The sequence below is a fragment of the Colias eurytheme genome, chromosome 21, assembly GCF_061535395.1.
Source record: "Colias eurytheme isolate Ceu_HAF_F1 chromosome 21, ilColEury1 Martin Lab GWU primary, whole genome shotgun sequence".
Classification (NCBI taxonomy): Eukaryota; Metazoa; Arthropoda; class Insecta; order Lepidoptera; family Pieridae; genus Colias; species Colias eurytheme.
The window spans coordinates 796424-824407 of NC_143000.1; the positions used below are offsets into that span (position 1 = coordinate 796424).

General features: G+C 35.6%; 1 protein-coding gene across 2 annotated transcripts; it reads right to left on the bottom strand.

Moving 5' to 3' along the window:
- Positions 1–1496: 1496 nt before the first annotated feature.
- On the bottom strand, positions 1497–27872 carry coro (protein coronin). 2 transcript variants are annotated; one of them, XM_090114188.1, is made up of 11 exons: positions 27714–27872; positions 27375–27572; positions 11441–11563; positions 10653–10927; positions 10129–10236; positions 9462–9636; positions 8687–8750; positions 8214–8302; positions 4682–4822; positions 2262–2444; positions 1497–1932 (listed from the first exon to the last, which is right to left on the bottom strand). In XM_090114188.1, the coding sequence occupies exons 2-11, from the start codon at positions 27570–27572 to the stop codon at positions 1714–1716; spliced, it is 1575 nt and encodes a 524-aa protein (XP_089970314.1). In that variant the 5' UTR covers positions 27714–27872; the 3' UTR covers positions 1497–1713. The 2 variants fall into 2 exon arrangements, with proteins under 2 accessions (XP_089970314.1, XP_089970313.1); XM_090114187.1 differs by having other exon boundaries at positions 2262–2465.
- Between the last annotated feature and the right edge of the window lie 112 nt (positions 27873–27984).

Sequence of the window (27984 nt, forward strand, 5' to 3'; positions counted from 1 at the left end):
ATTTAGACTATAATACTGTGCTGTCAAATAGTGACAACACATGCCAGGGCGACATTATACCACTTGCTTTTATTGATAAAAATAATAAAATAACATTGAATTAAAATTTGCTCAAGACTTCATAAAAATTTGTACTTCAAATAGATTTTACCGAAATCGAGAAAGTCAAACTTATACGAACAGTCCATTAAATTGACATTTTAATATGAAACTTCATATGTCAAGTTTCCTTTGCCAGCGATAAAAAAAGTAAAAAAAAAGTGGCAAATGTCACCCCTTATCTGTCAGATGTCAAAATGACATGACTAGCTGTCAAACCACCGTGTTACGGTCAAATGGCCAAAATATAGTCAATACACACGCTACCGTGCCGCGTCTGTTAAAATAGCACTTAGCTGAGATACAAAATCGAAATAAATTACTTATGTTAATAATTGAGACTTCATACAATTTCTTGGCAACACTATATATAATATGTTAATCGGCTTTTAAATTAGTATTGCTTGCTATACGGCGACGTCGCCAATTCAATAATTTTAAAACTAGATAAAATATATTTATTGATGATCGTATCGATTTTATTAATACAATTTTCTATTGTTCTAAAGTATACCATGTTTAGATTAAATTTGCTAAGACATTGGCAACACTGAATTTTATATTTAAAAATAGTATTTGTCAATAAAAAATCTCATTGGCCCATTTGAAGTTTGACATTTTCAAACGTACACTAAATGCAATGATATTAATCACCAATTGTATTTATTGAAATTTTTGTGACTAATGACGATTTAAGGCACATTTCTCAATCTGTAAGCTTATTATCTAGAATATAAATAAATACATAAATTTTATTGAATATAAAGCCGTTTATATTTCTATAATAGCAGTATTAAGGATGAATTTTTCAATGTCCAAATATTTTTTTTTTGCCTATGTCCTTCTCTATGTTTCTTAGAGCACATAAAAAATTCCATCCTTTATAAATAATAATAATTATATTGTAGTAGTGTCGCTGTCAGAACAACTACTAATCGAGGGGGGACAGTCAAGTGCGATCTTTTATTTTTACAAAATAAAATATATTGTACCACCCCCTTTAAATCCGAACTATAGTCGGATAATTTCATAGTTACTATATGAGATAAAGACCAATGGAACTGTCAATAATAGATAAAAATGAAAAAGAGTTTTATTAAGATTCAGAAACTTTACATCAAATTTTTAACATGCAAAGAAAAGAAACACTTTTAGTATTTTTACTTGTATTTTATAGTATGGAAAAAAGAAATATTCAAGAAAAATATTTGAAGTGCAAAACACTAAAAAAGGTTTTTTGTGTATCCGTCAGTTCCATCGGTATAGAATATAGACAATACAGAAAAGAATTAAAATATCGAAGCTATACGAGTTTCTTACACTATTAAATAAAATCAGGTCGATATAGTCGTCTTGTATAGATTTTGTCTGTAAAATGAATCTAATATGTAGTAAAAAAGGCACACATTATTATTTTACATACATTTTAGGCACTTTTTAATCTAGTACCCTGCTTAGATCGTTACAAATCTTACTTTTTTTTCGATTCATCAACTGTATAATTCAAAATAATCACTGACATTACAAAAACACATTATTACATAAAAAAAGGCTTTTTTTTCAATTACAATTACGCAGCCGTCATTTCTATCTATACAAGACTCACTTGCACGTTCAAACTTCATCGGGGGCCATAGAATCATCGTCGTGGTCGTGGTCATTGTCGGGCGTGGGCGTGGCCGTGGTCACGGGCGTTACGGGCGTGGGCGTGGGCATGGGCGGTGGGAGTACAGCCTTCACGGTCGCTTCTAGCGCGCGGATACGGTTCTCTTGCTTCACTATTACGGACTTCAGTTTGCGTATCTCGTCCACGAGATCGGACAGTTGTTTCTCCTGTAATTTTAGCGGGGTTTTCTTAGAAAATAGTTACGGTGAATTATCAGGTTTTCTATATGTACAAAACGTGAAATATTTGAACTATTTTAAAGAATTTGGTTAACAAACATTGTATTCGTATATCTCTTGATAAATTGGGAGAAAAAAAAATAAATATGGATGGATAGATAGATATGGATAGCACTACTTTTAAATTCTATAAAATGCTGATGTTGGTGTACCCGCTATAAGCTATTAAAAATTATGTCACAGCTTTCCCCATACTCACTAAGTATGACGTCACACGCAGCCTGCGCGTGACGTCACATCTCCCCCCTCCTACTTACCAACAAAGCGCTAACAGCAGGCGGCGGAGTAGCAGACGCCGGAGTCCCTGCTTGACTATCCCTCGGCGTGGGAGATCTCTCCGGTTTCTCCTCATCATCCCTCTTTCTCTCCTTCCCCGTGGCAAGGGCGTTGGTTCTCTTGGTGACGGTGAGTGTTTGCGCCCGACCGCTCACGTATCCGCCCTGCACCACGAGCGCGCGCTCCTGCATTTGGTTGTGTGTGGCGTGTGCTTTAGTGTCCTATCGGCTTTTTTCGAGTTTACGAGGGTAGTTTTGAAATTTTGAAGGTATTTTTGAAATGTTGAGGGTATTTTTGCGCTTTAAATACGCTTATGTTATGGTGGATTGGGTGAACTTTTAAATTGGGCTATGGTATGTACAGTATACAGGGTTATCCATTGATTGAATTTAAATATAAAAACGTAATTTTTAGTTCAGTAGCATTCATTTGCTTTATAAACGATAATAAATTGACTATTAAAATATCATAAAAAATGAACTATTTGATTATAATAAACCACTTTTAAATATTTGAAAAAAAAATTGACACAAAAAACTACGAGCAAGGATATAAAAAGCTTCTATTTAGTTCGATTAGAACAAATTTTAAATGAAAAGTATACCAAATTTTGTGCATCAAAAAAGGCAAAAAGATGGATAATTTTATTTCACGACAAAGCATTATTCAAAACAGTATAGTTATTGTAAAGCCCATTAGTTAGTAACACAACATATAATTAGTCCACACAACACACTTGACGGTTACAAGCCGAGAGGATAGTCGCCACACGCTCAGTCAACCAAATGCAGGACGCTTGAATGGTGACCATTTTAGGTTATGTTTTTTTATTTATTAAAAGCCAAAACTATCTTCTATAAATGCAAAATTGTCTATTTTGCATTTATAGAATGGCATGCATGAATACTTTTAAAATCGATTTAAAACAAGGTCTATTCATAAAACTAGTGAAATATAACATGATTAAATCAGTCTTTAGCTTGTAATACTTATTTTTATTTTGCCAAAATATTCCCTAAAAATAAATTGTTTAATTTAGAATTTAGAAGCAGAAATACTGATAGTAATTTGATAAATTGATGATGTTATAGGAGTTAATATATTTTAGTAATGCATTGCTTTTATAAAAAAAAAAGTTTTTAATTCATAAAATGGTCACCGTAAAAGTTAAGAAAATAATTGCGATAGAAAAACACAACAATGATTTTTATTTTATTCATAAAACTAATTTAATACACAAATAAATCAATCAGTAAAAAAAAAAGTTCTCAATAACACCAATAACATATCAATTTTATCAAATAAGAAAAACTGTTTAAAAATACATCAAAATAAATTTTATCGATTCTTTATAATATTGGTGTTATTGATAACTTAAAACAATAACAAGCAAGTATAATGTACCCGATTTTATTCGGTCACTGGTATATTACAGTCAGAGGTTTGAAAACCTTAGAAATCAATACAATATACATCTAAAAAATCCTGTTACTATAGACCTTATTCAGATATTTTCACATGAAACGCCTTTTTCCCGTGATGCGTCAAAAAGATCTTAATATCATCTGGATAAGCTCCATAATCAAATAATGCTCTCATAAAAGATGGGTTGTAACATTAGAATATCTGCATTAGTATTCCACACGGTTTAAAAACAAACAAATAACTAGAAATAAATTAAACTTCTGAATAAATGGTCAATTTCAATATAAATAATTTTACATCTTTTGTCATTACTGTCAAACTTGTCACCCCCGTCACGTCATGTTCATTCCTAGCCATCCCCGTCACGTCCCCAGTCCCAGTCATCTCCGTCACATTCCCAGACATCCCCGTCACAAACCCAGTCATCCCCGTCACAAACCCAGTCATCCCCGTCCCATCCCCCGTCATCCCCGTCACAACCCCAGTCATCCCCGTCACATCCCCAGTCATTCCTTCCCATCCCCAGTCATCCTCATCATCCCCAGTCATCCCCGTCACATCCCCAGTCATTCTCATCACACCCCCAGTCATCCTCATCACATCCCCAGTCATCCCCGTCACATCCCCAGTCATCCCCGTCACATCCCCAGTCATTCCTTCCCATCCCCAGTCATCCCCGTCACATCCCCAGTCATCCCCGTCACAACCCAGTCATCCCCGTCACATCCCCAGTCATTCCTTCCCATCCCCAGTCATTCATTCCCATCTCCAGTCATCCTCATCACATCCCCAGTCATCCTCATCACACCCCAGTCATCCTCATCACATCCCCAGTCATCCCCGTCACATCCCCAGTCATCCCCGTCACATCCCCAGTCATTCCTTCCCATCCCCAGTCATCCCCGTCACATCCCCAGTCATCCCCGTCACATCTCCAGTCATCCCCGTCACACCTCCAGTCATCCCCGTCACTAACCTTGAGCGACATAGTGCAAGGCTCCGCGTCTTCGCCCGCGAGCCACTCGTCCGCGGTGAGGCTCGCTTCATCGGACAGCGTGTCCGGGTACAGGTCCTCTTGGAACAGCTCCGATTTCCGGGGTACCGTCATTGATACCACCTGGAGAAATTAAGTGTAAGATATAAATTTATAATCGTCTCAATAGATGGCGCGCGGTGTGTCTAGGGCATGCAGAACCGAGTCCGGTTCCAAGTTTCTGAAACCCGGTTCCAAATTGATCTCAGAACCGGGTAGAACCGGGTTACCCGGTTCTTTTATAATACCTAAGAAAAAAATGCGAAATTAAACAAAAGTAACTGTAAAAGTACCTGATGGGCCTTTTATTTTACGCGGCTTGTGTCTTATTTTATTAAATTAATAAAGAAACAAAGTTTCAATACTTCTTTATATTTATCAGTCTTATAAAAGTACCTTGTTATCATAATATCACAATTCACATATTATAAACTTAAACCTTATTCATTCCTTATTCATAAACTGTAAAACAAAAAACCGGCCAAGTGCGAGTCGGACTCGCGCTCCGAGGGCTCCGCACAAACCTATTTTTTATAATGTTGTAACTTTAAAATTTGTTTCTAACATTTTCTCCTTTATCTGTGTTATAAGACTGAGGAGTGAGTGGGTAGAGGAGTGAGTGGGTAGATGAGTGAGTGGGTAGAGGAGTGAGTGGGTAGAGGAGTGGGTAGGTAGAGGAGTGAGTGGGTAGAGGAGTGAGTGGGTAGAGGAGTGAGTGGGTAGAGGGGTGAGTGGGTAGAGGGAGTGAGTGGGTAGAGGGAGTGAGTGGGTAGAGGGAGTGAGTGGGTAGAGGGAGTGAGTGGGTAGAGGGAGTGAGTGTGTATAGGGAGTGAGTGGGTAGTGTGAGCGGGTGGGTAGTGTGAGCGGGTGGCTAGCCTGAACGGGTGGGTAATTCACTCACACTTCCCACTCACTCACACTACCCACTCACTCACAATACCCACCCACTCTGGGTACCTCTACCCACTCACTCACACACTACATACCCACTATCTCTACCCACTCACGCCCTCCCTCTACACACTCACTCACTACCCACCCGTTCACGCTACCCACTCACTCACAATACCCACCCACTCTGGGTATTGTGAGTGGGTGGGTAGAAGAGTGAGTGGGTAGAGGAGTGAGTGGGTAGAGGGAGTGAGTGGGTAGTGGGAGTGAGTGGGTAGTGTGAGCGGGTGGGTAGTGTGAGCGGGTGGCTAGCGTGAACGGGTGGGTAGAGTGGGTAGAGGAGTGAGTGGGTAGAGGGAGTGGGTAGGTAGTGTGAGTGAGTGGGTAGAGGGAGTGGGTGGGAGGTGTGAGTGAGTGGGTAGAGGGAGTGAGTGGGTAGTGTGAGCGGGTGGGTTGAGTGAGTCGGTAGGTTAAGTGAGTGGGTGGTTGAGTGAATGAGTGGGTGAAAGAGGGTGTTTCTTAAATGGGATCCTATAGTATGTTGTATGATACTTATACAGGGTGTCAGTGAGTGGGTAGAGGAGTGAGTGGGTAGATGGAGTGGGTGGGTAGAGGTGTGAGTGGGTAGAGGAGTGAGTGGGTAGCGGGAGTGAGTGTGTAGAGGGAGTGAGTGGGTAGTGTGAGCGGGTGGGTAGTGTGAGCGGCTGGCTAGCCTGAACGGGTGGGTAATTCACTCACACTACCCACTCACTCACAATACCCACCCACTCTGGGTATGAGTGAGTGTGTAGAGGGAGGGAGTGAGTGGGTAGAGACTATCTCTACCCACTCACTCCCGGGTGTGTAGTGTGTCAGTGGGTAGTGAGTGGGTGGGTAGAGGAGTGAGTGGGTAGAGGAGTGAGTGGGTAGAGGAGTGAGTGGGTAGAGGGAGTGAGTGGGTAGTGTGAGCGGGTGGATAGAGGAGTGAGTGGGTAGAGGAGTGAGTGGGTAGAGGAGTGAGTGGGTAGTGTGAGTGAGTGTGTAGAGGGAGGGAGTGAGTGGGTAGAGATAGTGGGTATGTAGTGTGAGTCAGTGGGTAGTGTGAGTGGGTGGGTAGAGTGAGTGGATGGGTAGCGTGAGTGGGTGGGTAGAGAGAGTGGGTGGGTTGAGTGAGTCGGTAGGTTAAGTGAGTGGGTGGTTGAGTGAATGAGTGGGTGAAAGAAAGCATTTTCAAAACATGTGAATGTGTTTCTTAAATGGGATCCTAAAGTATGTTGTATGATACTTATACAGGGTGTCAGTTGTGTCCCTTAAGACACATAAAACTGAAAGAATAGAATAAATTCGATTGCTCTGGCGGGTCACGAGTGGCTGAGTTGGTCAGGCATCCGCCCAGGAATGGCGCGCAAGGATGCGGGTTCGAGTCCCGCCTCGTGATCGAATTTTTTCTATTCTTTATAAATTTATATCTGACGGAAGAAGGGCCCAAAGGCCATTTTTAAAAAGAGTGACGTCAGCGATTCTGACGTCACCATCATCAGAGCAGGCGCTCATACTCGAAGTAGAACGCCCGTAGGTATTTTACTGCCCTTTTTATCTACGTCGAAATTATAGAGAGAGCTCCGAACGCTCCGACGGCCGGCGCGTGAATGTGCTCTGTGCCGTCAGGCGATCGCATTTAAAGCAAACCATGACTCACAAGAATTAGTTTGAGTGTTGCCACTCGAATTTTTACAATGAATTTTTATCATTTTTAACAAAGATTAATTATTTCGTTAATTTAATTATTTCATTAGTGGTTGATTAATGAATCAACCACTTATTTAAAAAGATCAAAGTAAACTTTAGCTAGTTATAATTATTTAGTAGTTTGAGGGTAGCCGTTTATCGTCGTTGCGCCGACATATCTATAAAGCATTTGAATGCCGGGTTCGAGTCCCGCCTCGTGATCGAATTTTTTTCTGTTCTTTATAAATTTATATCTATAAAGCATTTGAATGCCATAAAACCAAAAAATCAATTAAGTGTAAGATTCGAATAAATCGTCAAAAATGGTGTTTTTTGGTCATTTGAAGTAAAAATAATAATAATAGTTAAAAAAAAACTAAAAAACACGCTTTTTATAGAAAACCGAACTAAAAAATGGAAAATTTTATCAAATTAGTGTATTGTCATCGGTCCTCAATAAATCTACAAAGTTTGAACGAAATCTGGCCGTTTAAAGTGGGTCAAAATCGCGCCCAAAGAAGTCGGTTACAAACATACAAACATACAGGTGAAGCTAATATAAAGCGTGTAAAAATAAAGAAATCAAGTGTTATTCGCGTGGGAGGAATACGATCGTTTTTACGAAATCTGAAAAAATAAAATAAAAAATAAATCTTTGTTGCACCTAAATTCTGTTTTTACAATTAGAAGAATGCACGAAAAATGTTGTGTGTAAGTACGTGTTGAAAATCGAAATGAATCTATTAGAACACTCATTAATTGAGCGGGAAAAAAAATATCATAAGTGTAAATCTTAAATTTTAGGCATATCAAAAAAAATTAAATATAATTTTTTATTGCATCATACGACTATCCTTAGCACGAAATAAGAACTTACCTGACACAATCCAGAATTGTTGAGTCGATAGAACTTGGCAATTTCACATGTGGCCACGTCGCAACCGCGCTTCGGCATCATACCGATACCTGTTGTCAAAATGGAAATATATTCAAATTAAAAAGATATATATTATGGAAATAGTTTTTGTACATTTTTATGACATTTACTGTCTTACCACAAAAAACTTTAGACATGGTTTAACTTTAAGCGCGGGTTCTCTTTAATCTGGTTTTGTCGTATTTCACTTAGACATTAAAAGTGACAGATACCTGGTTTAAAGTTAGACTATTTTTAAATTGTTTTGTGGTAAGACCATTTATGTTTATAAAACTGGGTCCGGTTTATCCTATGCATTAGAATTTAATATTTTTTCTTGTTATTTTCCCATTACAAATGGTTCTGGGTACATTATTAGCTTGCTTTTTTATTTGAGGTGGCCAAAAAATATATATTTATTTAAACAATATTACCTCTCTGTGGATCGGGCGTCTGGAAGGTGTTGATGTAGTGCACAAACGGTGGTTCTGGAGTCACCTGTAAAATAAAAAAAAAACAATATTATACGTTTCTTATATCAAGAGGAATATTTTTTGATGAAAATATCATTTTAATTTGAATTGAGATACGAATCGAATTTACCTGTTCTTCTCCATAGATACTGCTTTACGAATCGGTGGTAAATGTTAAAAATAATTTGGAAAATCCAAAAGTGCACGCCTCATAATTTTTTTTAATAAATATTTATTAATTATTATTTTTGTTTATTTAATAACAATTAAACCACATCGAATCAGACCCTGAAAAATGAAAGGGTTCTATTCCTGAGCATACTCAAGCGTAAGAGAAAAAAAAAGACTCGATTAGTAAAGTATTTCGGTCGCTATCGTGTTAACAAGAAAAAGGATCCGCACATACAGACACACGGACGTCCAAGACAGAACTTTTTTAAACTGTTTTTTAACTAGTTTAAATAACAAAAATGACATCAAAAATATCATGAACGTTAAAAATAGTGTTTTTTCTTAATATGTGTGTGTATGTATTATCTTACAAGTGCAATGTATGATACATAAAGACATTTTAAGTTTGAAAAATCAGATGTTTTGCGCGAAGTGACAGTAGTACCCACCTCAACGCTTCGCTTATGAGGCGTGCAATATGTAATGACGATTCGAAATTGCTTCTAAAAGACGTCTTATTGAATAAATAAATGTTTGAGTTTGTTTGAGTTTGAGTCCAACTCACCTCGAAGTATCGTATCACCGAGTCGCCCTTGCCGCACAGGTATATCAGGTTCGTGTCCGGGTCGTACAGCGGGAACATGACGCCGTTGCTCGTGTCTATCTCCACAGTGACTATCGGTTCCCCGAGCGCGTCCGGGGTGCGGAGCGAGTATTGCCGCTCGGACATTCGGCTGAAACTGTAGCACACAATTTATATGAACTTTCAACGAAAAGAGACACGGAGAAAGAAAGAGACGAAAACGAAAACACAGGGCGTCTGCGGTGCGGCAACGTCGCGTCAGCTGCTGTTCATGCGTGGACACAGTTTTGTTTCTTTCAAATCGTTGCTATCGTCAAGTGGCGAAAGCGTGCTTATTACGTGAACAATAAGCCTACGACTTGAGCATGAACAAAAGGGTTCTGAACAAATCAGTTATTTTTTTAAATGACCCTTTTTGATCTTACACTTTTTTGTATTTGTTAAGAAGTATTTTTATATGAACACGAATATTAAATTTATCATCATTCAAAAATAGATGTCGCTGTTGCAATATCTTGGATATATAATAATGTCGCTAGTTTATTATAGTTTTTTTTAAATTAGATTATGAATATAAAACAAAAGAAAAAAAAAAGCACACACTACACTATAAACTGTGATACTTATAAAAGTTATGTAGAACACTTACCCAGTAGTAAAAACGAGTCCATGCTTCAAGAATATAGCCCTGGACGCCTTGCTGCCCTCGTGCGCGATCGCTTCTGACTCCACTTCGCCCTTGCGCGGGTCTATTATTCTGAAAAAGGAAAATTTTATAAGAAAAATATTAAGGCAAGGTAATGATATTATGAATTCTTAATCCTACTGATTTGTATTTACAAAAATGTACTGGGAGAATTTTTGAACTATATTTATATACATAGGTAGAGAAATACTAAATTTTGTCCGCGGGAGAAACTACCAAGATATAGTCTTAATAATTAGGCAAATAATTCGATAAAAAAAAACTATGCAACTATCTTTCATACAACGAATATTAATAACCTTAATATTGACACAAAATATTCAGTAAAAAATAAAATTATACAAATATTTATCTTGCTGTTAATGCTTATTAAATAATAATGCATTTTTTAACGTATTGAAAGTAAAAAAAAATACAAATCAGAAAAAAAGATTTAATTATCCCCTCTAATTACGACTACAACCCACCTGATCTTCTTATCCCGGCATGTGGTCAACAATTTCGAGCCTGTCCAGTTCCAACACGCCGAATATATCAGATCCGGGTGACAGTCCAGACTGATCAGCACTTCCCCCGTGCCCACGTTCCATATCGCGATCTGGTTGTCAGACCCGGCGGTCAGCAGAACGTTCTGGGCGGTCGGGTGCCAGAGCACTAGACCCACGCGCCGCTGGTGGTACACGAGGTCCACTACGGGCTCGGTCAGCGTGCGGGACAGACCGCCGTCTGGTATCTGCCAGACCTGTTGCGTGGGGATACAAAATTGGCTACAATATGATTTCACAGTGAAGTAACAAGCGTCTGGTTATACAGTAAGAAGGTAGTAGGAATAATTGCCCGGCTGAATATAGAAATGGGGAAAATTGAAATAAAAGGTATCAATTATTAATTACTCATCATGAATTATTATGCCAATAATTGCTTGTTTATCTTATAAAATCTTTACAATCAGCTTCTTTGATTATTCTAGACGAAAAACTTATTACTTTTTTAATATTCAGTTCTATAACATAATGCTTTATAAATAAGAAGCATTTAATCTGTCTAGTGTCTAGCCCCGGAACCACAGACACAATAGAAAATCTATTGTGTCCGGGACCGATCGGGCCTCTTGGGGCTCAATGGGTTAAACAATATAAAATTTATAATAGGTGTTATTCAAAATATGTGCCCAGAAACCAGAAAGATGTGCAAACAGAAAAGATGAAGAATCTGAATAATGAATAACTTTGAAGAGGCAACATTACGATCTTACCTTAACAACACAGTCCTCCGAGCCGCTGGCAATCACATTGTCATTATGCGGACACCACGCGATGTCGAGCACCGGCCCCTTGTGGCCGCCGACCAGCGGGTGATCGGCCGGGATTCTGCCCACCTGCAAATTGACAACTTACATCAATTTCCTGGATATTTTATGAGGTATAACTGAAAAGAGTGAGTAACAAAACCAACTGATGAGTTAAATGATTGTGATGGTGTAGACATTAAAAAAAAGAGCCGAGTACACATGTCAGAAAAGAAAATTCTTTGGCAAGATTCAAATATACCAAAATCGTCGCCTTACTCCATGAAGTGACGGTATTGCCATGACGCGACCCTGAAATTTTACTCTCAACGCGACATAAGAATTTCAAAAACAGAACACATTCGATAAAAACGCAAATTCTATGCACTTAATTGATAGCCAAAACTCAAAAAATTGAAGGAGATATTATGCCCAGTGTAATATGCCTATATGTATTTAATAAGATGTTTATTTGCGTAATCTCCATTTGTCACAAACTAGTATTGCACCTGCACTTTACTAAATATATTGTCACTCAGAGAAATATATAAAGCGGGGTAATTTATCAAAGAATCACAAGATTGATCTATGTGACAGGGCTTGCTCATGAACTAGGTACTGTACGGTAGTACAATAGTATTACTAGTCTTCACTGCTATATGCCATTTCATTTCATACTCTTGCAATTTTAATCATCATCATCATCATCAGCCCATATATGTTCCCACTGCTGGGACACGGGCCTCCTATGAGGGTACAGGCCATAATCCACCACGCTGGCCAAGTGCGGGTTGGCGGATGACACATATCGTCGAACTTTTGATTCTTCGACATGTCGGTTTCCTCACGATGTTTTCCTTCACCGTTCGAGCAGTGGTGATGTTACAACATGCGCAGATAAATTGAAAAATCAATTTATTTCCTGCGCGCTCGCCCGGTCTCGAACCCCGGACTTTATCGATTCGAAGTCCGAGGTCTCACCACTGAGCCACCACTGCTCAGCAGCAATTTTAATACACAATTATAATTATTAATACCAAAATCATTACTTTATGTGTTAAATAAAAGTGACAGACGGTACAAAAGAATTCCGATAATTCAAATAAAAGGGAGCATTGTAAATGAGACGAATGTTTGTGGTTTCTGTCTTTGCGATAAAGAATAGTCACAACGAAAATACTTTGTATATTTATAAACTATTTCGCACACAACGATCGTGCAATACATAAAAACAAACAGAATATAAAAACTATTTTTGCAGAGTTCAATAAATACAGCATTAAAAAAGTGGTGTCGTAAAAAAGTCCTAATTAACTAACAAATTGCACCGAATGCAATGAGCGAGCTATTCATAATCAAAATAGGTAACTGAATTTACCGTTACACGTCTAATTTTATGTAAATTACGATTATTATTGTTACAGAAATAGCACTCGAAGTGTTCACGGCATCTCGCTGAGAAAAGAGGCTAAAATTACCAAAGGTAGCTAAAATTATCCCGCGTAATCATATCTTAATAATAGCGAGATGACAGCATCTATGAATCGTATATCGATTTCGTTTTGAATGACAGGTGCAAAAAGACAGCGCTATATAGATCGTCTAGAGCCATCACTTTCCCACATTGGAAATAATACTGCTATAAGACATCATGGTATAGAAAATGGGTCACGTTTAGTACACCTGCCCCCCTAGTCAAGTGGCTTTCTGTTAGCGTAGCGTTCAATAGAATAGACTACGAATGTATGAGATTGACGTAGGCTGTAGATAAACGTATCTACAGCTTACGTGTATGTATGAGATTGACGTAGGCTGTAGATAAACGTATCTACAGCTTACGTCAATCTCATACATTCGTAGTCTATTCTATTGAACGCTACGCTAACAGAAAGCCACTTGACTAGGGGGGCTGACATTATCTCATATCTGTGCTATAATCTAGTAAGAAAGAAAGAAGGAGTGATTAGAAGTAGACTTAGTTCATATCCTTATAATTTATCCGTGATCCTGATATTCATTCCAATTTATCTGTGATCTACACTTGAAAGATTCCCATAAATAAATCAGACAGAATAATCCAGAAATAATCTGTATCAATGGATCTTGATATAGTTTTCACTGAGACTTTTTTGGTTTATTTGCAGCGAAACATAATTCACAACGACACACACGTATTTATTTTTATTTATACTATTTACCTTGTACTCTAAAGTCTAAGCTATTTACAGACCAGATATGACCTATTTTAAATTCTCTTTCTCTTCTTGCCCTAAATTTCATTCAGAAATCATATCCATCAACTGCGAAATGTTACGTTGAAACGTAGTCGGTGTGAATCACATATTATTATAAGTGGGTATTGAAAATTGAGTCTAAAATCTGGACGTATAAGATTTTATGTTTGATACCGTATTTTTTGGTTTCGTTGCGATAATTTGGAGAAGATCCAAACGTAATTAACGAATATTAAATTGATGCTAGCTGTTAAATGTTGTTTTTTCTTTTCTAACAAGATTTGTAAGTACTTAAAATCATTATATTTTTGGTGCATTAGTTGGAATATAATAAGTGGTCTCGTTAAAATAAAAATAATATTTTAATAGCACGTTACAAATTTATCTATACTTTACTTAGCAATAAAATGTATTACCTTTACAATAATAAGACTTATTAATTAATCTATACTATCTTATATTGACTATTGAGGTACAATATACTGAATGAATACGATAAAGATCTACTCATATCCCAATGTCAATGATCGTAGCAAACCGCTTAACAAAAACGTGCAAATTAAAACGAACAAAAAACCAAACAATTCAACAGACAAACATACCATTCAGTACATTTTTTCATTAGCGAACATAGACGAACAATAGACAATGTTCCTACCCACAATGCTAGATCTTTAAGCTTTGTATACATGGTATTTGATTAGCAACAAAATTGACAACATGTAAAATTGTTTTCAAAATGTTGCCACGTGTTGCAGAGTTGATAGAAGTCCCTTGTCTCCTTGTGGGGTATGGGGTATGTATTATAAATCTGTTTCACTGATCGATTTTCTTTACGGACAAATAGGTCATCTGTGTCCTGCTAGACCGAAACATTTTCTATGAGTCTCGGGAATCGAGCTTAGATCTCTTCGATTCTATGCTCGCGTGTTTACCAAGAATGAGGAGGCAGAGTTGATCTTCATAATCTTGAAAAGATCACCAAAGAGCGACAACATTAAAGTTTCCAATAAAATGTATTAATCAACTGTTGCTCAAATTCAAATACACTTATTCGCGATGGTACATTCAATGGCAGGAATAATTCAAAAAGAGTTTTACCACAACATTCCTTGTTTTTTTATTCTAATTTTTATGTTAAGTAAATTTTAAGTTTCATGTTGGCAATACCTATATTAATTCTTTCTTTCTTTAAAACTAATTGGCAGTTACAAAACAGATGTTTACAAAAGGTAACAAACACATGAATACAAGGCTTAACCAGCGGTCGCCAGGCAGTCTGATCATACCACTGCAGTATCGAATGATGCCTTGGTACCTCCGCCCACGGCGTTATGAAATGACACAGCTAAATACAAACTGGGCCGGCATAAATAAAGCACTCGAGCGGTTTGATCATACTGGTCCAGATATGTGGATGATGCGATTCTGATTCGCTTTGTTTGGCGATTTTTATTTCGTTATGAGCGCTTGTGTCGAGATATCTGATAATCTTGGTTTAGTTATTGAAAATTGCGAATGCATTATTTTTTTCTTTGTCATCCTTACTATCATCGATATATTTATATGTTACCACAGCAAGGATAGGCTTTTTAGCCCTTATGAATTGTCCTTCATCGATTATATGATATCCACTGTGCCAGGGTTCATTCACTTGACCTCTAACAAAGTACTGTCCAATAGGAAAATGCGTTAAGAATTACAGATAAAAACAAATATGGATCTACTTCAATAAGCTAAAGTAGAAGTCTTTCCACCTTTTTATTCGAACCTTTAACGTAGTTTAGGTAACTGCGTCTTCATCCACGTGGCCCGAAATAAGAATTTAACAAATTGTAATGCAAACATAGCGCTATAAATACCATAACAAAACGTAGAGAGAATATTCTAAGGCAACCCTTTATATTGATACCTACAAGATATGAAATCAATCATAAACAGACACCTTGACGGTCCATTACACGTATCAACTGTCGGATCATCTAACCGTGATGTTTGTACATACATGTCCGTAACCGCAACCGATGGTCGCGGTCATGGTTATAGGTACGAAGTATAAGTCCTAGATTATTGTATAGCTTAAATAGGTATGTAATTAGCTGAAAAGATTATTTAAGACATATCTTCTATAATATAAAAATGAATCGCAAAATGTGTTGGTAAGCGCATAACTCGAGAACGGCTGAACCGATTTCGATAATTCTTTTTTTATTATATTCCTTGAAGTACGAGGATGGTTTTTATGTAGAGAAAACGTAAATATGTACCACGGGCGAAGCCGGGGCGGACCGCTAGTATAATATAGAATTTTTGTCTGTCTTTTTTTAAGGTAAGAACGGGCATTAGCCTCTTTTAGCTCGACGATAAATTAAGATCAAAGTAACACTAGTAACTAGTAGTAAATGTTTTTAATTGCGTACCTATCTTATTTAATGATTCCGATTTAAATAAAATCTTCATGCCTTTACCACAATTCTTACGGTGCATAGCTAGAGAAGGAGCATTATTTGTGATATTTTAGTGTAAGCGAAAACTCGTTTTCAGTGTTGTTCAGTATTAGAAGATTGCATATCATCTTTTCGAACGCACTAAGAGCAACGAAAGAATGCTCTACGCCTGTTTACACTTTAAAAGAATTTGACATAGTAGAGTACTGTTAGAAAGCATTCGCTCGTTTGATGTTAATGCACCGTTATTAATAACGAGGTACAATGTCTAAAATAATGTTGTATTCGAAATTCAAATAATTTAGAGTTGCCGGTAGTAAAAATCTTTTATACTTTTTTATTATACCCGGCGCGGCCTAAGATGATCCCTATGACAGTTCGTCTTAGTGATTGCTCGTATGATGGATCGTGTCGATACTTTACTATTTTATAGGATAAGGCGTGGTTTGCATTCAGCCACGTCGGTAAACATGTTTTTACAAATATTATAAAATGAATTTTTAACGTCTATTATGTAAACGAAACGGTAAGTAAAACGAAAGTTTTCCAAAACATAAAAATGCACCTTATCATTTTCTCGTAATCTTTAACCCGTTTAACACAGTGTATATTATTTTATCATGAAAATGGAATCCCCCATTTAATTTTTCTAAAAAACTTATATTAGGTAAGTAAATTAACGCGAACGGTAATTAATTAATTAATTATGCTGCGATCTTCTGTTCCATTCAATAGAGCTTCAATAGAGCCACTATAGCTTAAGCATGGAAAAAATGTGAACTCGTTTCCATTATCGAAATTTGTTTATCGATACTTTCCGCACTAGTCGATAAATGTCAACGATGTAAGTTTTGAAGGACGTAAACGTAAAGTCAGATTGATATAATTTCTCGTAAATGTTAAGAATTGTTATAATTCCAACGGAATATCATTGTAATGGCATAAAGCTACGTAAAAATTAATAAATGCCATTTTTAGACGCCTCCAATACGTTTCTAATTTAATGGTGACGCCATTACAAGTTTGTCTCTTGAGAATAACTGTCAGTGTCATAGGGATCATCTTAGGCCGCGCCGGGTATAGTAAAATTCGTGACGCCACTACGGTCAAACGAAAGACATGACCGTTAAACAATTTTCTTCGTGTTTTTTATTTAAATATTTCGAGGGTTCATTCAATGTTATAACTGTTGCCAGATATTCCTCCACGTGGATATAATTTGGAGACTCATTCGAATGATATTAAAAACTAAATTTTAAGTGAATATTAAACATTAAACATGTTCGTTTGTTTGTAACGGTTCATCTCAAATAGTGAATGAATGAAAATTCTTTATTGCTTTAAAAAATACAAATTACAAATACAAAAGCACACAACTCATATAAAACCGGTAAATGGCGGCCTCATCGCTAGGTAGCGATCTCTACCAGGCAACCCTAAGTGTAGTAGCACAGATTAGAGAATAGTTACTTCGTAACAGATACATCACTCCCATACAAAAGCTAAAATACCTACGCTATATTTACCTACAAAATGCGCCGCAACTCGGCTGCAGTAAGAAATGTACTCTACGAACACGCACCGAGAAGCGAGTTTCCCGCGCACGCCGCGTGATTGCGTCATCAAACGAAAACTTTAGGGTTGTACCACAGACATGTATATACCGAGCGCGTAAATTAAACACAGAGTTGCTGAAACACTTAATTTTTTATTGTTAATTATATTTGTTACATTATACAATAAAAAAATGAAATCTTATTGATAGTAGTTGTTTCGGTTTCACCCGCGTGGACCCGCTATATGTGTCTCCTGGTTCCTGTTTAGGCAATTGAAAAAAAGACAATTCCTTGTTATTCACTCTTGAACTCCGACACCCGTCCACATCGCAATAACCGGGCATCTTGGTAGCGAGCGCGGGAAACGTGACGCGGGTGCGCAGTCTCGCGTGTGCCAACCAACTGCCGCTTGGGTCGGTACCGACCTACTGTGCGGTAGGCACTTATAGCGCGACCTTGAGCGAGTGACGGAGGCCTGGTAGTAGTTTGGGCCGGGTTAACCCGGCGGATTTTTATTACTTATATCGACACGTCATATTTAATTAAATTTAGGGCTGATTTTTCAATGCTTGGATAGAACTTATCCATCCAATAAAGTATTACACGATAATATTAAAATGTCACGTAAACTGTCAAATACGGGCAATTAGAATACGTTTTTAAAATGGTAGTTTTATACATTATTCGACGAATAAGTTTTATCCAAGCATTGAAAAATCGGCCCATAAAGACATTACAAATAAAATAACATACACCATGCTATATTGGCAGGCGATAATGTATGAATCACACTCGGTTTTGGCATAATGACACGTACTTGCCGTGCGTGACTCTACCTACTTGCAACTCCTGCGAATGATAACTGTATTTACTTACATAACTAATAGTGTTTGCGACAAATTAGTGACCAATGGTTTGGACTTTGTTGTTCATGCTTTACTAGCTCTGCCCGCGGCTTCGCTCACTTTGTCTAAAACCGTTCTTTTGAATTACTCTATCATCAAATCACAATACGCATCAAAATCTGTTGCGTAGTTAAGTATACATAGGGCAATAGGGACAGAGAAAGCGCTTTTTACACGCTTTATATTAGCTTCACCTGTATGTTTGTAAGTTTGTAACCGACTTCTTTGGGCGCGATTTTGACCCACTTTAAACGGCCAGATTTCGTTCAAACTTTGTAGATTTATTGAGGACCGATGACAATACACTAATTTGATAAAAATATTCTATTTTTTAGTTCGGTTTTCTATAAAAAGCGTGTTTTTTAGTTTTTTTAAACTATTATTATTTATACTATGTAGTGATACTGTTCCAAATAATAACGATTAGACCTTACATGTATTTTTAAGTATCTTTCACATTCGCGCTTTTTGATGGGCTCTCTTCACAATGGGCAGCGTTGGGCGAGTAGAGGCAATCACGTTAGAGGGCCTAAATGTCTATTATCGTCTGTCATTGTAGATGTTTATTCATAATCGGCAATCATCGACGATCATTATTTTGTTGGCCCAACACATTCCCATTGTGGATTGGGCCCATCATGTACAAAAAGAAGAAACGCTGGATCAAAATATTTTTCTATTAAAAACTTTTTATTGCTTGAATAAATCTTGGTTTGCCTTCCACTCGTGTAGACAGAGCATTAGACGATTATCTAGGTGATAGAATCATAACAGTAGATAATAGTATTAGCTATAAATAACTGCTAATGACTTACTTTCAGTTTCTTACAATCTATACTAATATTATAAAGCTGAAGAGTGTGTTTGTTTGAACGCGCTAAAATTCTTTCGGTGTTAGATAGCCCATTTATCGAGGAAGGCTATAGGCTATATATCATCACGCTAAGACCAATAGGAGCAGAGCAAGGTGGGTAAAAACGAGGGCACAGCTAGTAACGAATAATTGTTACTACTGATGCTAGAAATATTGTAGTTACTACTACAACATTTCTATTTATTATAGAAAATATGTTGTAGTAGGCTAGAAGATAATATGATAATTTCTGTTTTTTTTTTTAGTAATGATTGTTGGATATTTATAATAATTCCCATTCTTCTGTTTAAATTCCAGTTTGTGTGTATTTTTATTTTGTATGTTTAGTGCAAAATATATATTTTTTAAAACCTGCGTGCCACTGATAAATATACAAATTTCTCATGTTGAAAGAATATTAAAAACTACAATTTTAGTAGATAAAATTTTGGTTACTAAATAAAATTAAATATTCAAAAACAGGTAAAGACTAAAGTTGACTTCACGCTACACACATAGTAAAGCATACTATACACTTAATAATCTGCAACAAACCGTATCACGAGCATTAATAATGCCGTGACATTTTCAGGAATTCCTCCTGACCCGTTTAAAGTTTTCACACCGGCCAAATAGCGGAATCCATAATTTAGAGTTAGTGCACACGCCCCGCGCGTGGGCGGACCGTGTGCGTATTGCCTAATAGCATTAAAATAACTGGCCCAGTAGACAAAGTAACAATTACAAAACGATAACGAAGTTAGAAATCGCAAAAATGTATGGGATTGACATACGCCGCGTTAGATCACGTGGTCTATCTAATGTCAATCCCATACATTTTTGCGATTTCTAACTTCGTTATCGTTTTGTAATTGTTACTTTGTCTAAGGCCCCTGGTCGATTTTTGTTTTTGAGATACGATTTGCGTATAAAGAAATTTAAAAATACAGGGTCGGGGTTCTTTATATCTATACTATACTATATTAATTGTGTTTTGTATACGTATGTATGTAAAGTCTTCAACGTTTACACAATAGAGCTTTTTCGAGAGGTGATTTGATATAGACAATTTTTTTTATTTTGTTTTCTTTGACTACGCGGGCGAAGACGCTGGCGGAAAGCTAGTATTAGATAACGATACACAACATTGATATCATTGAACAAGAAACAAAGCGTAAGGTATCTCAAGCGAATCCATTATCGCGCAACAGAATCCGTGTTGTATGAATGAATGAATGATTTATAAACAAACATAAGCGTATCAGGTGTTATACGTACACGCGGTATTTGTACCTACAATATGCGTATAATACGAGACTTCATAATATTATAATCTACTAGCGGTCCGCCCCGGCTTCGCCCGTGGTACATATCGTTTTCTCTACATAATAACCATCCTCGTACTTCAAGGAATATAATAAAAAAAGAATTATAGAAATCGGTTCAGCCGTTCTCGAGTTATGCGCTTACCAACACATTTTGCGATTCATTTTTATATATAAGAAGACAAGATGAAAGTAAGCTTCTATTTTTCGATTGACAATGTAATCTTCGATAGATTATAATCAACCAAAAATAATGCGTACATCGCATCGGTAGCAGCTTTTTAAGCTATTGCATAGTTTCTATCGCGGGCCTCGAGCGCGGGTACCGACTCCAGAAATTCCGTAACGTAAAAAACCTCACGCTCCCCACTCCGACGGGCACGGAGGCGTGGCTTGAAGGCATAGCATGCAATAGCTTTACCGCGGCCGCAGTCCCCGAGTGCCAACTGCCACACGTCTTTTTTAGTTTTACGAAAGATTACAATCTCGCGAGATAGATTATAATTTACTAGTTTAACGCCGGCGGCTTCGCCCGCGTAGTCAAAGAAAAACGCGGAAAAAAGGGAAAATCTCATAGGCACGTTCCTCACAAACTTTCGCATTAAATAGGATAGTAGGATTTAGCATTTAAAACGAGCCATCATTTCCTTCATAAGTTATCCCAATAAACGTCTAGTTCTTTCATTTCCTTCACTAATTATTTTATGAGTTGTTAAAATACTCATCACTGGAAATACGTATCAAATAATTATTTCTGTACCATGATACATTCTCTAAACTCTAAAGTCTAAACACATTCGTAGGCGAGCCGTTCGCGGTTATTATGATATATTGAACTGTGAATGAACTTGACACACTTGATATAGCCTCCTCTGCGACTCAAGGTCGTCTCGGATTACGCTGGAGGGATACATGTAACATTTTTGTATGTAGTTTGATAAATATACCATCTTTAGGGCCGGCGCAGATGTGACAGCGCGCAGCGCATTGCATTTTTCATTGTAAAACTATTAAGGGTGCATATAAAGCAAAATTACCAATCTTCTATTAGATGATACGTGTAATATTCAGGACCAAATCTAAAAAATAAAATATATATCAAACTAGATGATATGTTCAACGATTCTGTTTAATCAAAAACATAAAATATTAAAATTGACTCGATAAAAAAAAATCACCAAGTTAGCTCTAATTTTCACACTTTTACGTTTTCTACTTGACATGGTAATACTTATTATGATTTTTTTATCATAAACAATTATATTAAAACATTTGCAAGATATTCGTCAGAGCATTTTGTGTAATTACTTTTAGTTTTGGTTTTATCTGTGATAAACCACTTTTGGCGCTCTTTTTTTCTCGAGATAAACGTTTGGTTTTGTCACGATAAAAGACAAACACATAATACACAAAATGCTCTGACAAATATCTTGCAAATGTTTTAATATAATTGTTTATGATAAAAAAATCATAATAAGTATTACCATGTCAAGTAGAAAACGTAAAAGTGTGAAAATTAGAGTGAACTTGGTGATTTTTTTTATCGAGTCAATTTTAATATTTTATGTTTTTGATTGAACAGAATCGTTGAACATATCATCTAGTTTGATATATATTTTATTTTTTAGATTTGGTCTTGAATATTACACGTATCATCTAATAGAAGATTGGTAATTTTGCTTTATACGCACCCTTAAGGACAGTGTGAACCTCATTAAAATAATATTTAAAATCAAATAACAACAATTTAATTCCCGAGGAGCAATGTTTTGGTTAGAATTAAGTGAAATGTAAGATGGCAGAATATGCAAGATGTTTTTAACAACAACTAGGTGATAGCCTCCTGAATTGTTAAGAATATTGTGATTATTGATATAATAGCGGACCTTTTTAAACTTTTACTTTCAATTTCACTTTCTAATTTCTATATAGTTTGTAATGGAGAAAGACTGTAGCTTAAAGCAGATATTAAGGAGCCATACAATGTTACTTAAATATGTATGATTGAAATAATTTAAAATGCACACATCATTAAATGTGTTTAATATTTGCATATTGATATCCGGTTGAAACTTGATACAAAAAACTGCTGAATTTCAAACAATTCCATATACCAACTTCATGAACGTGTAAATAAAACATTTTTTATTAAAATAAATCTAAACTAATATTATAGATGAAATAATTGAATATCTGTTTGTAACTAAGTAACATTATAGGTTTTTTTTATTATAATAATACATACTTATCCTAACAATTATCCTAAAAAAATTTATTTATAAAAATGTACATTAAAAAAATATTTAGTATATGCTTGTGTTAATAAAAGCGATTTCCTAAGACCTAAACTATTATAAAATAAATAATTAATACACTGGAGATTGCACTATGACCATTAACTTGTAACAAGAAAATATGACGTTGAATGACGCCTATCTCCAGTGTATTAGATATAAGCTTCTTGTAAAAATCCTTACATTGAAAAAATAATAAGCTTATAATTACATATTAATAATGGAAAATTACTTGCACAGATTATGCATAAATAAAATTTGACACAAATCCCACACAAACAGCATATATGTACTCTGTAAATCATAAAAAAACGTATAATTCTCTCACATTTACAAGCATTGTGTCATCTATTGTCCCATAACAGTTGCACAATACGGGAACAATGAGCATTCAAAAATTCCATTAGTTATGTGAAAGGTGCACGGGAATTTGACCTTTATTCCAAAGGATGATAGATCATTTTTATTTATATTTACATGATAACACATGTAGGTCCTTCCTAAGTAGATATGGGACTGACCTCTGTACTTTGTATAGATATCCTTAGTAATTTTTCCAGATTTCTCCTTATTATAATTGCATTATAATTTTATTTTTATTATTCCATTTAGTAATAAATATGTATTTTCATTTGTAGGATGTCTTCCTGGGGTGTTTTTACTACCTAACGGTACGTTCACACGGTGTCGAGTATTTTTCTACCATATCACTCCTTCGGATTCAGTTTAGTCATTAATGGTTAAAAAAACCGAATCATGCTGAAGTTGACATCCGATTTTGCGACTACAAACTGATCCATCCGTACTGTAAAGGGTAAGATCTGGTGCAGTGGTATCGCGCATTCAATACATGCGTTCATACACACGGGATCTAGATACGAGGCCGTCTGATACGACAATGCAAGATGTGCTGTGTGAATACAACATTCGGTTTCATTTTCGAGTTTTGTGCTTACCAACGGATTTAACAATTCATTTGTATAGTATTGGAATAGATAAAAGCTGAGTAACATATTGTTATAATGATTAATGAGTAATCAATGACGTTAGATATAAATTGAGAACATTATTAAAATATGCCGAGTTTGGGAAACATGCCAAAATTCGTTTTAACACCTGTATATTGTAATACTTTCACTATCTTTTGTCATATTTACAAGCACTATATCAACATAATGTGCAATATATCTCAGCTACATGTATATTTTGTCCCTTTTTAGAGTATTTCCCTAATTTAATATGATTTTAAAGGTAAATTGTGTGTTAAAAAGTAATTCATACGTCTTCTATAATTCACAGCAATAATTGGTTGACACACAAAAAACAATCATCAAATTCCCTTAGTGTAGTAATTGATACATTCTTTTACAATTAGAGAAGTCATTTATTAACAATATAAATCTCGTGTCACAATGTTTGTCCTCAATGGACTCCTAAACCACTTAACCGATTATAATAAAATTTGCACACCATGTGCAGTTCGATCCAACTTGAGAGATAGGATAGTTTAAACATGTAGGTACCACGGGCGAAGCCGGGGCGGACCACTAGTTTTTGATAAGTGAAGAAAGTTTGAATTATACCTGTCTGTATAAAAAGTATTTGTCTGTTTAAAGCTCAAAATCAAGTCTAAAAGAGTCAGTAACATACAAACATACAGGTAAATAAATGCTAATATTATAAAGCTGAAGAGTTTGTTTGTTTGAATGTGCTAATCTCAGGAACTACAGGTCCGATTTGAAAAATTCTTTCAGTTTTAGATAGCCCATTTATCGAGGAGGCTATAGCCTATATATCATCACGCAAAGCCCAACAGGAGCGCGGCAGCAGGCGCAGCTAGTCTAATATAAGTGACTTTAAATAAAAACCTGTAAGCTAACATGTAGGACTGCTAATATGACGCATAATTAATCAATATATGCACCCAGATAACATTTATCACTAACAATTTTTCCATATCTTTGTTATATACAAATAAATAAGGATTATATCACAATTGTGAATATTCCACGTAACACAGTAGCTATATACTTGATTAGGATATCTCTCTATCTGATTTGGTTATTTTCCATTGACTTTTTTGTCTATAAAGTAACATATGTATATATAAAGTAACAAATGTACCCAATTGTAATTGCACCTTCACCATAAAATTATGTTATCCTTATGGTTTTGCGGGTTGTCTGACAGAAATCGCTTACAGCAATAAGACCGCCCTCTGTACATGTTTTAACTTTTATCGCTCTTCGGTTGTAATCCTGTATGTGTGTGCAATAAAGAATTTTTCATTCATTCATTCATTCATATGGTATACTTGGATTACTAAAATAAGACTATGTTTATTTGTTGGTGAATAAATTCTCATTGTTATTATACTAGTCTTATAAGAAATGAATTAACTATTAATCTTATATATAATAAAACCGGCCAAGTGCGAGTCGGGCTCGCGCACAAAGGGTTCCGTAGCAGCAAATATAATAAATTACAGTTAAATCAACCTATCTCAAAAACTATAAGAGATACTTTGATCAAACCAAAAATCGTTGAAAGAGTTAATTAGCATGCATCACCTCTATTTTTTTTAGAATTTTATACCCCGTAGTTATAAAAATAGAGGGGGGGGGGACATACTTTTTACGACTTTGAGAGCTGATATCTCAAAAACCGTTCACTTTAAGAAAAATGTTTTTTAGAAAACTTTATATCATTTTAAAAGACCTTTCCATTGATACCCCACACGGGTATGTACATCGAAAAAAAAAATTTCATCCCTCAGTTACATGTATGGGGGGCCCCACCCCCAATTCTTTTTTTTACTATTTAGTGTCATATTTTTGTAGCGGTTCATACAACACATATTCCCATCAAATTTCATCACTGTAGTACTTATAGTTTCCGAGTAAATCGGCTGTGACAGACGGACAGACGGACAGACGGACAGACGGACATGACGAAACTATAAGGGTTCCGTTTTTGCCATTTTGGCTACGGAACCCTAAAAATGAATCGCAAAATGTGTTGGTAAGCGCATAACTCGAGAACGGCTGTACCGATTTCGATAATTCTTTTTTTTATTATATTCCTTGAAGTACGAGGATGGTTTTTATGTAGAGAAAACGTAAACATGTACCACGGGCGAAGCCGGGTCGGAGCGCTAGTATAATTAATATTTAATTAGAGCTAAACATGAAAGGAATTGTGATAATGTTATTGTTAATTATCTTGTGATATTTTTATTTATAAATTTATAAATTTTTATTAATCCAACAAATCATTTCAACATATAAATTCTACTAAGAATACAATACATTTAATCTCTCAAAAGATTTTGATAAAATTTGGCACAGACAATCTTTCGACCCTGAGAAAAAACATAGGCTACCTTTTATCAAAAAACCACGGGGGCGAAGCCGCGGGCGGAAGCTAGTTTATAATAATTATGAATTTTAATAAATTAAACATTACTTAAAAAAGAAATCAAGTCCATACATAGTAATTAGTAATTGTGTGTAAAATGGCAAATACACTCCAATACTATTTGTCCTTCAAAATGAATGACATTAACCCGAAATAAGATAAGACAATGTATCCTATGGTGTTTAGATAAATAGAGTGTAAGAATATTATTGATATTATAGCTATATCAACTATGTAAATATAAATTGTAAACATAACTTGAAGTATTTGAACAAGCTATTAAATTAGTTTGGTACATTTGTAGTTGTTTTAAGATTTTTATCATATAATCTGCGAAATATGAATGAATATAACTAGTGATGATTGATAGAAAATCTATTAATTAACATAATCAGTAATTGGTAGAATCTTTATAAAGAGAAAGAGGAGATAATGTACACAAGTTTTGTCTTTGTATTATGTATATTTTTTGTGTTCTATGAATAAACAAGTTATCTATCTATCTATATATCTATCAAAAGCTTTGTAGAAATGGTAGAAATGTTTTAAGCAAAGCAGATCTTAGACTTTTACTTATTATACTGTTTTTTTTTTTAAATAATTAATCAAATTCTAGATGTTTATGACCAGTTTTATGAATCACTATGCTGAGTTTTAAAAGTCTAGTCTATAAGATATCTTCTGCAAGAATATTTATGAGGATAGACTTAAGTATAAAATTTATATCGGATTATTAATAAGTATTGCAAGAGGCATGCATTATACTAATTAGTGGAAAATATTGAATAACAATCACAAAAAATCGCAATGATAAACTGTGCTCATTATCGCGGGAAGTTGTTTTCCATATATTAACTGCATTAATCTTACCTTATTGTGAGGCAGGACTATGAAAGCACCGCCGCCGGCAGATTCTACGATGATAGCCAGAAACTTTGGGTTCACAGCACAAAACGTAGAGTCCCATGAACTCTTCGAAACTCTTATGTTATCATAACATTGTTCCCTTTTTAGTGCCTGGCCATAAACGTGGCGGAATTTTGAACTACGTACCACCCTAAACGACATCTGCAAACCAAAATACGCACTTTACCACAAGATTCACACAATTAATATATTATTTCAATAATTTCACGTAAAACATAACCTATATGCCACTGCTATGACCTATTTTGACATTACTTATTTTTAATATTGAATCACACTCACGTTTAAATAGAAGAAGAAATTTTATTTTATACACTAAATAACACTATGAATTCATTTGAATAATTCCTGAATGTTTTATAGAAATTAAAATTGAGAGCTGCTAAGGTTCGAAGGGAGGACGGTTGGGAAAACGAGCGAACTCCATATTTGGTAATGCTTACAGCCACTACAAATAATGTTTTTAAAATGGAAATAAACAAAACGTAGAGGCTTAATTAACAATCTGATTAAAGAAATAGACTTATTATTAATATTGTTACATAAACACAAT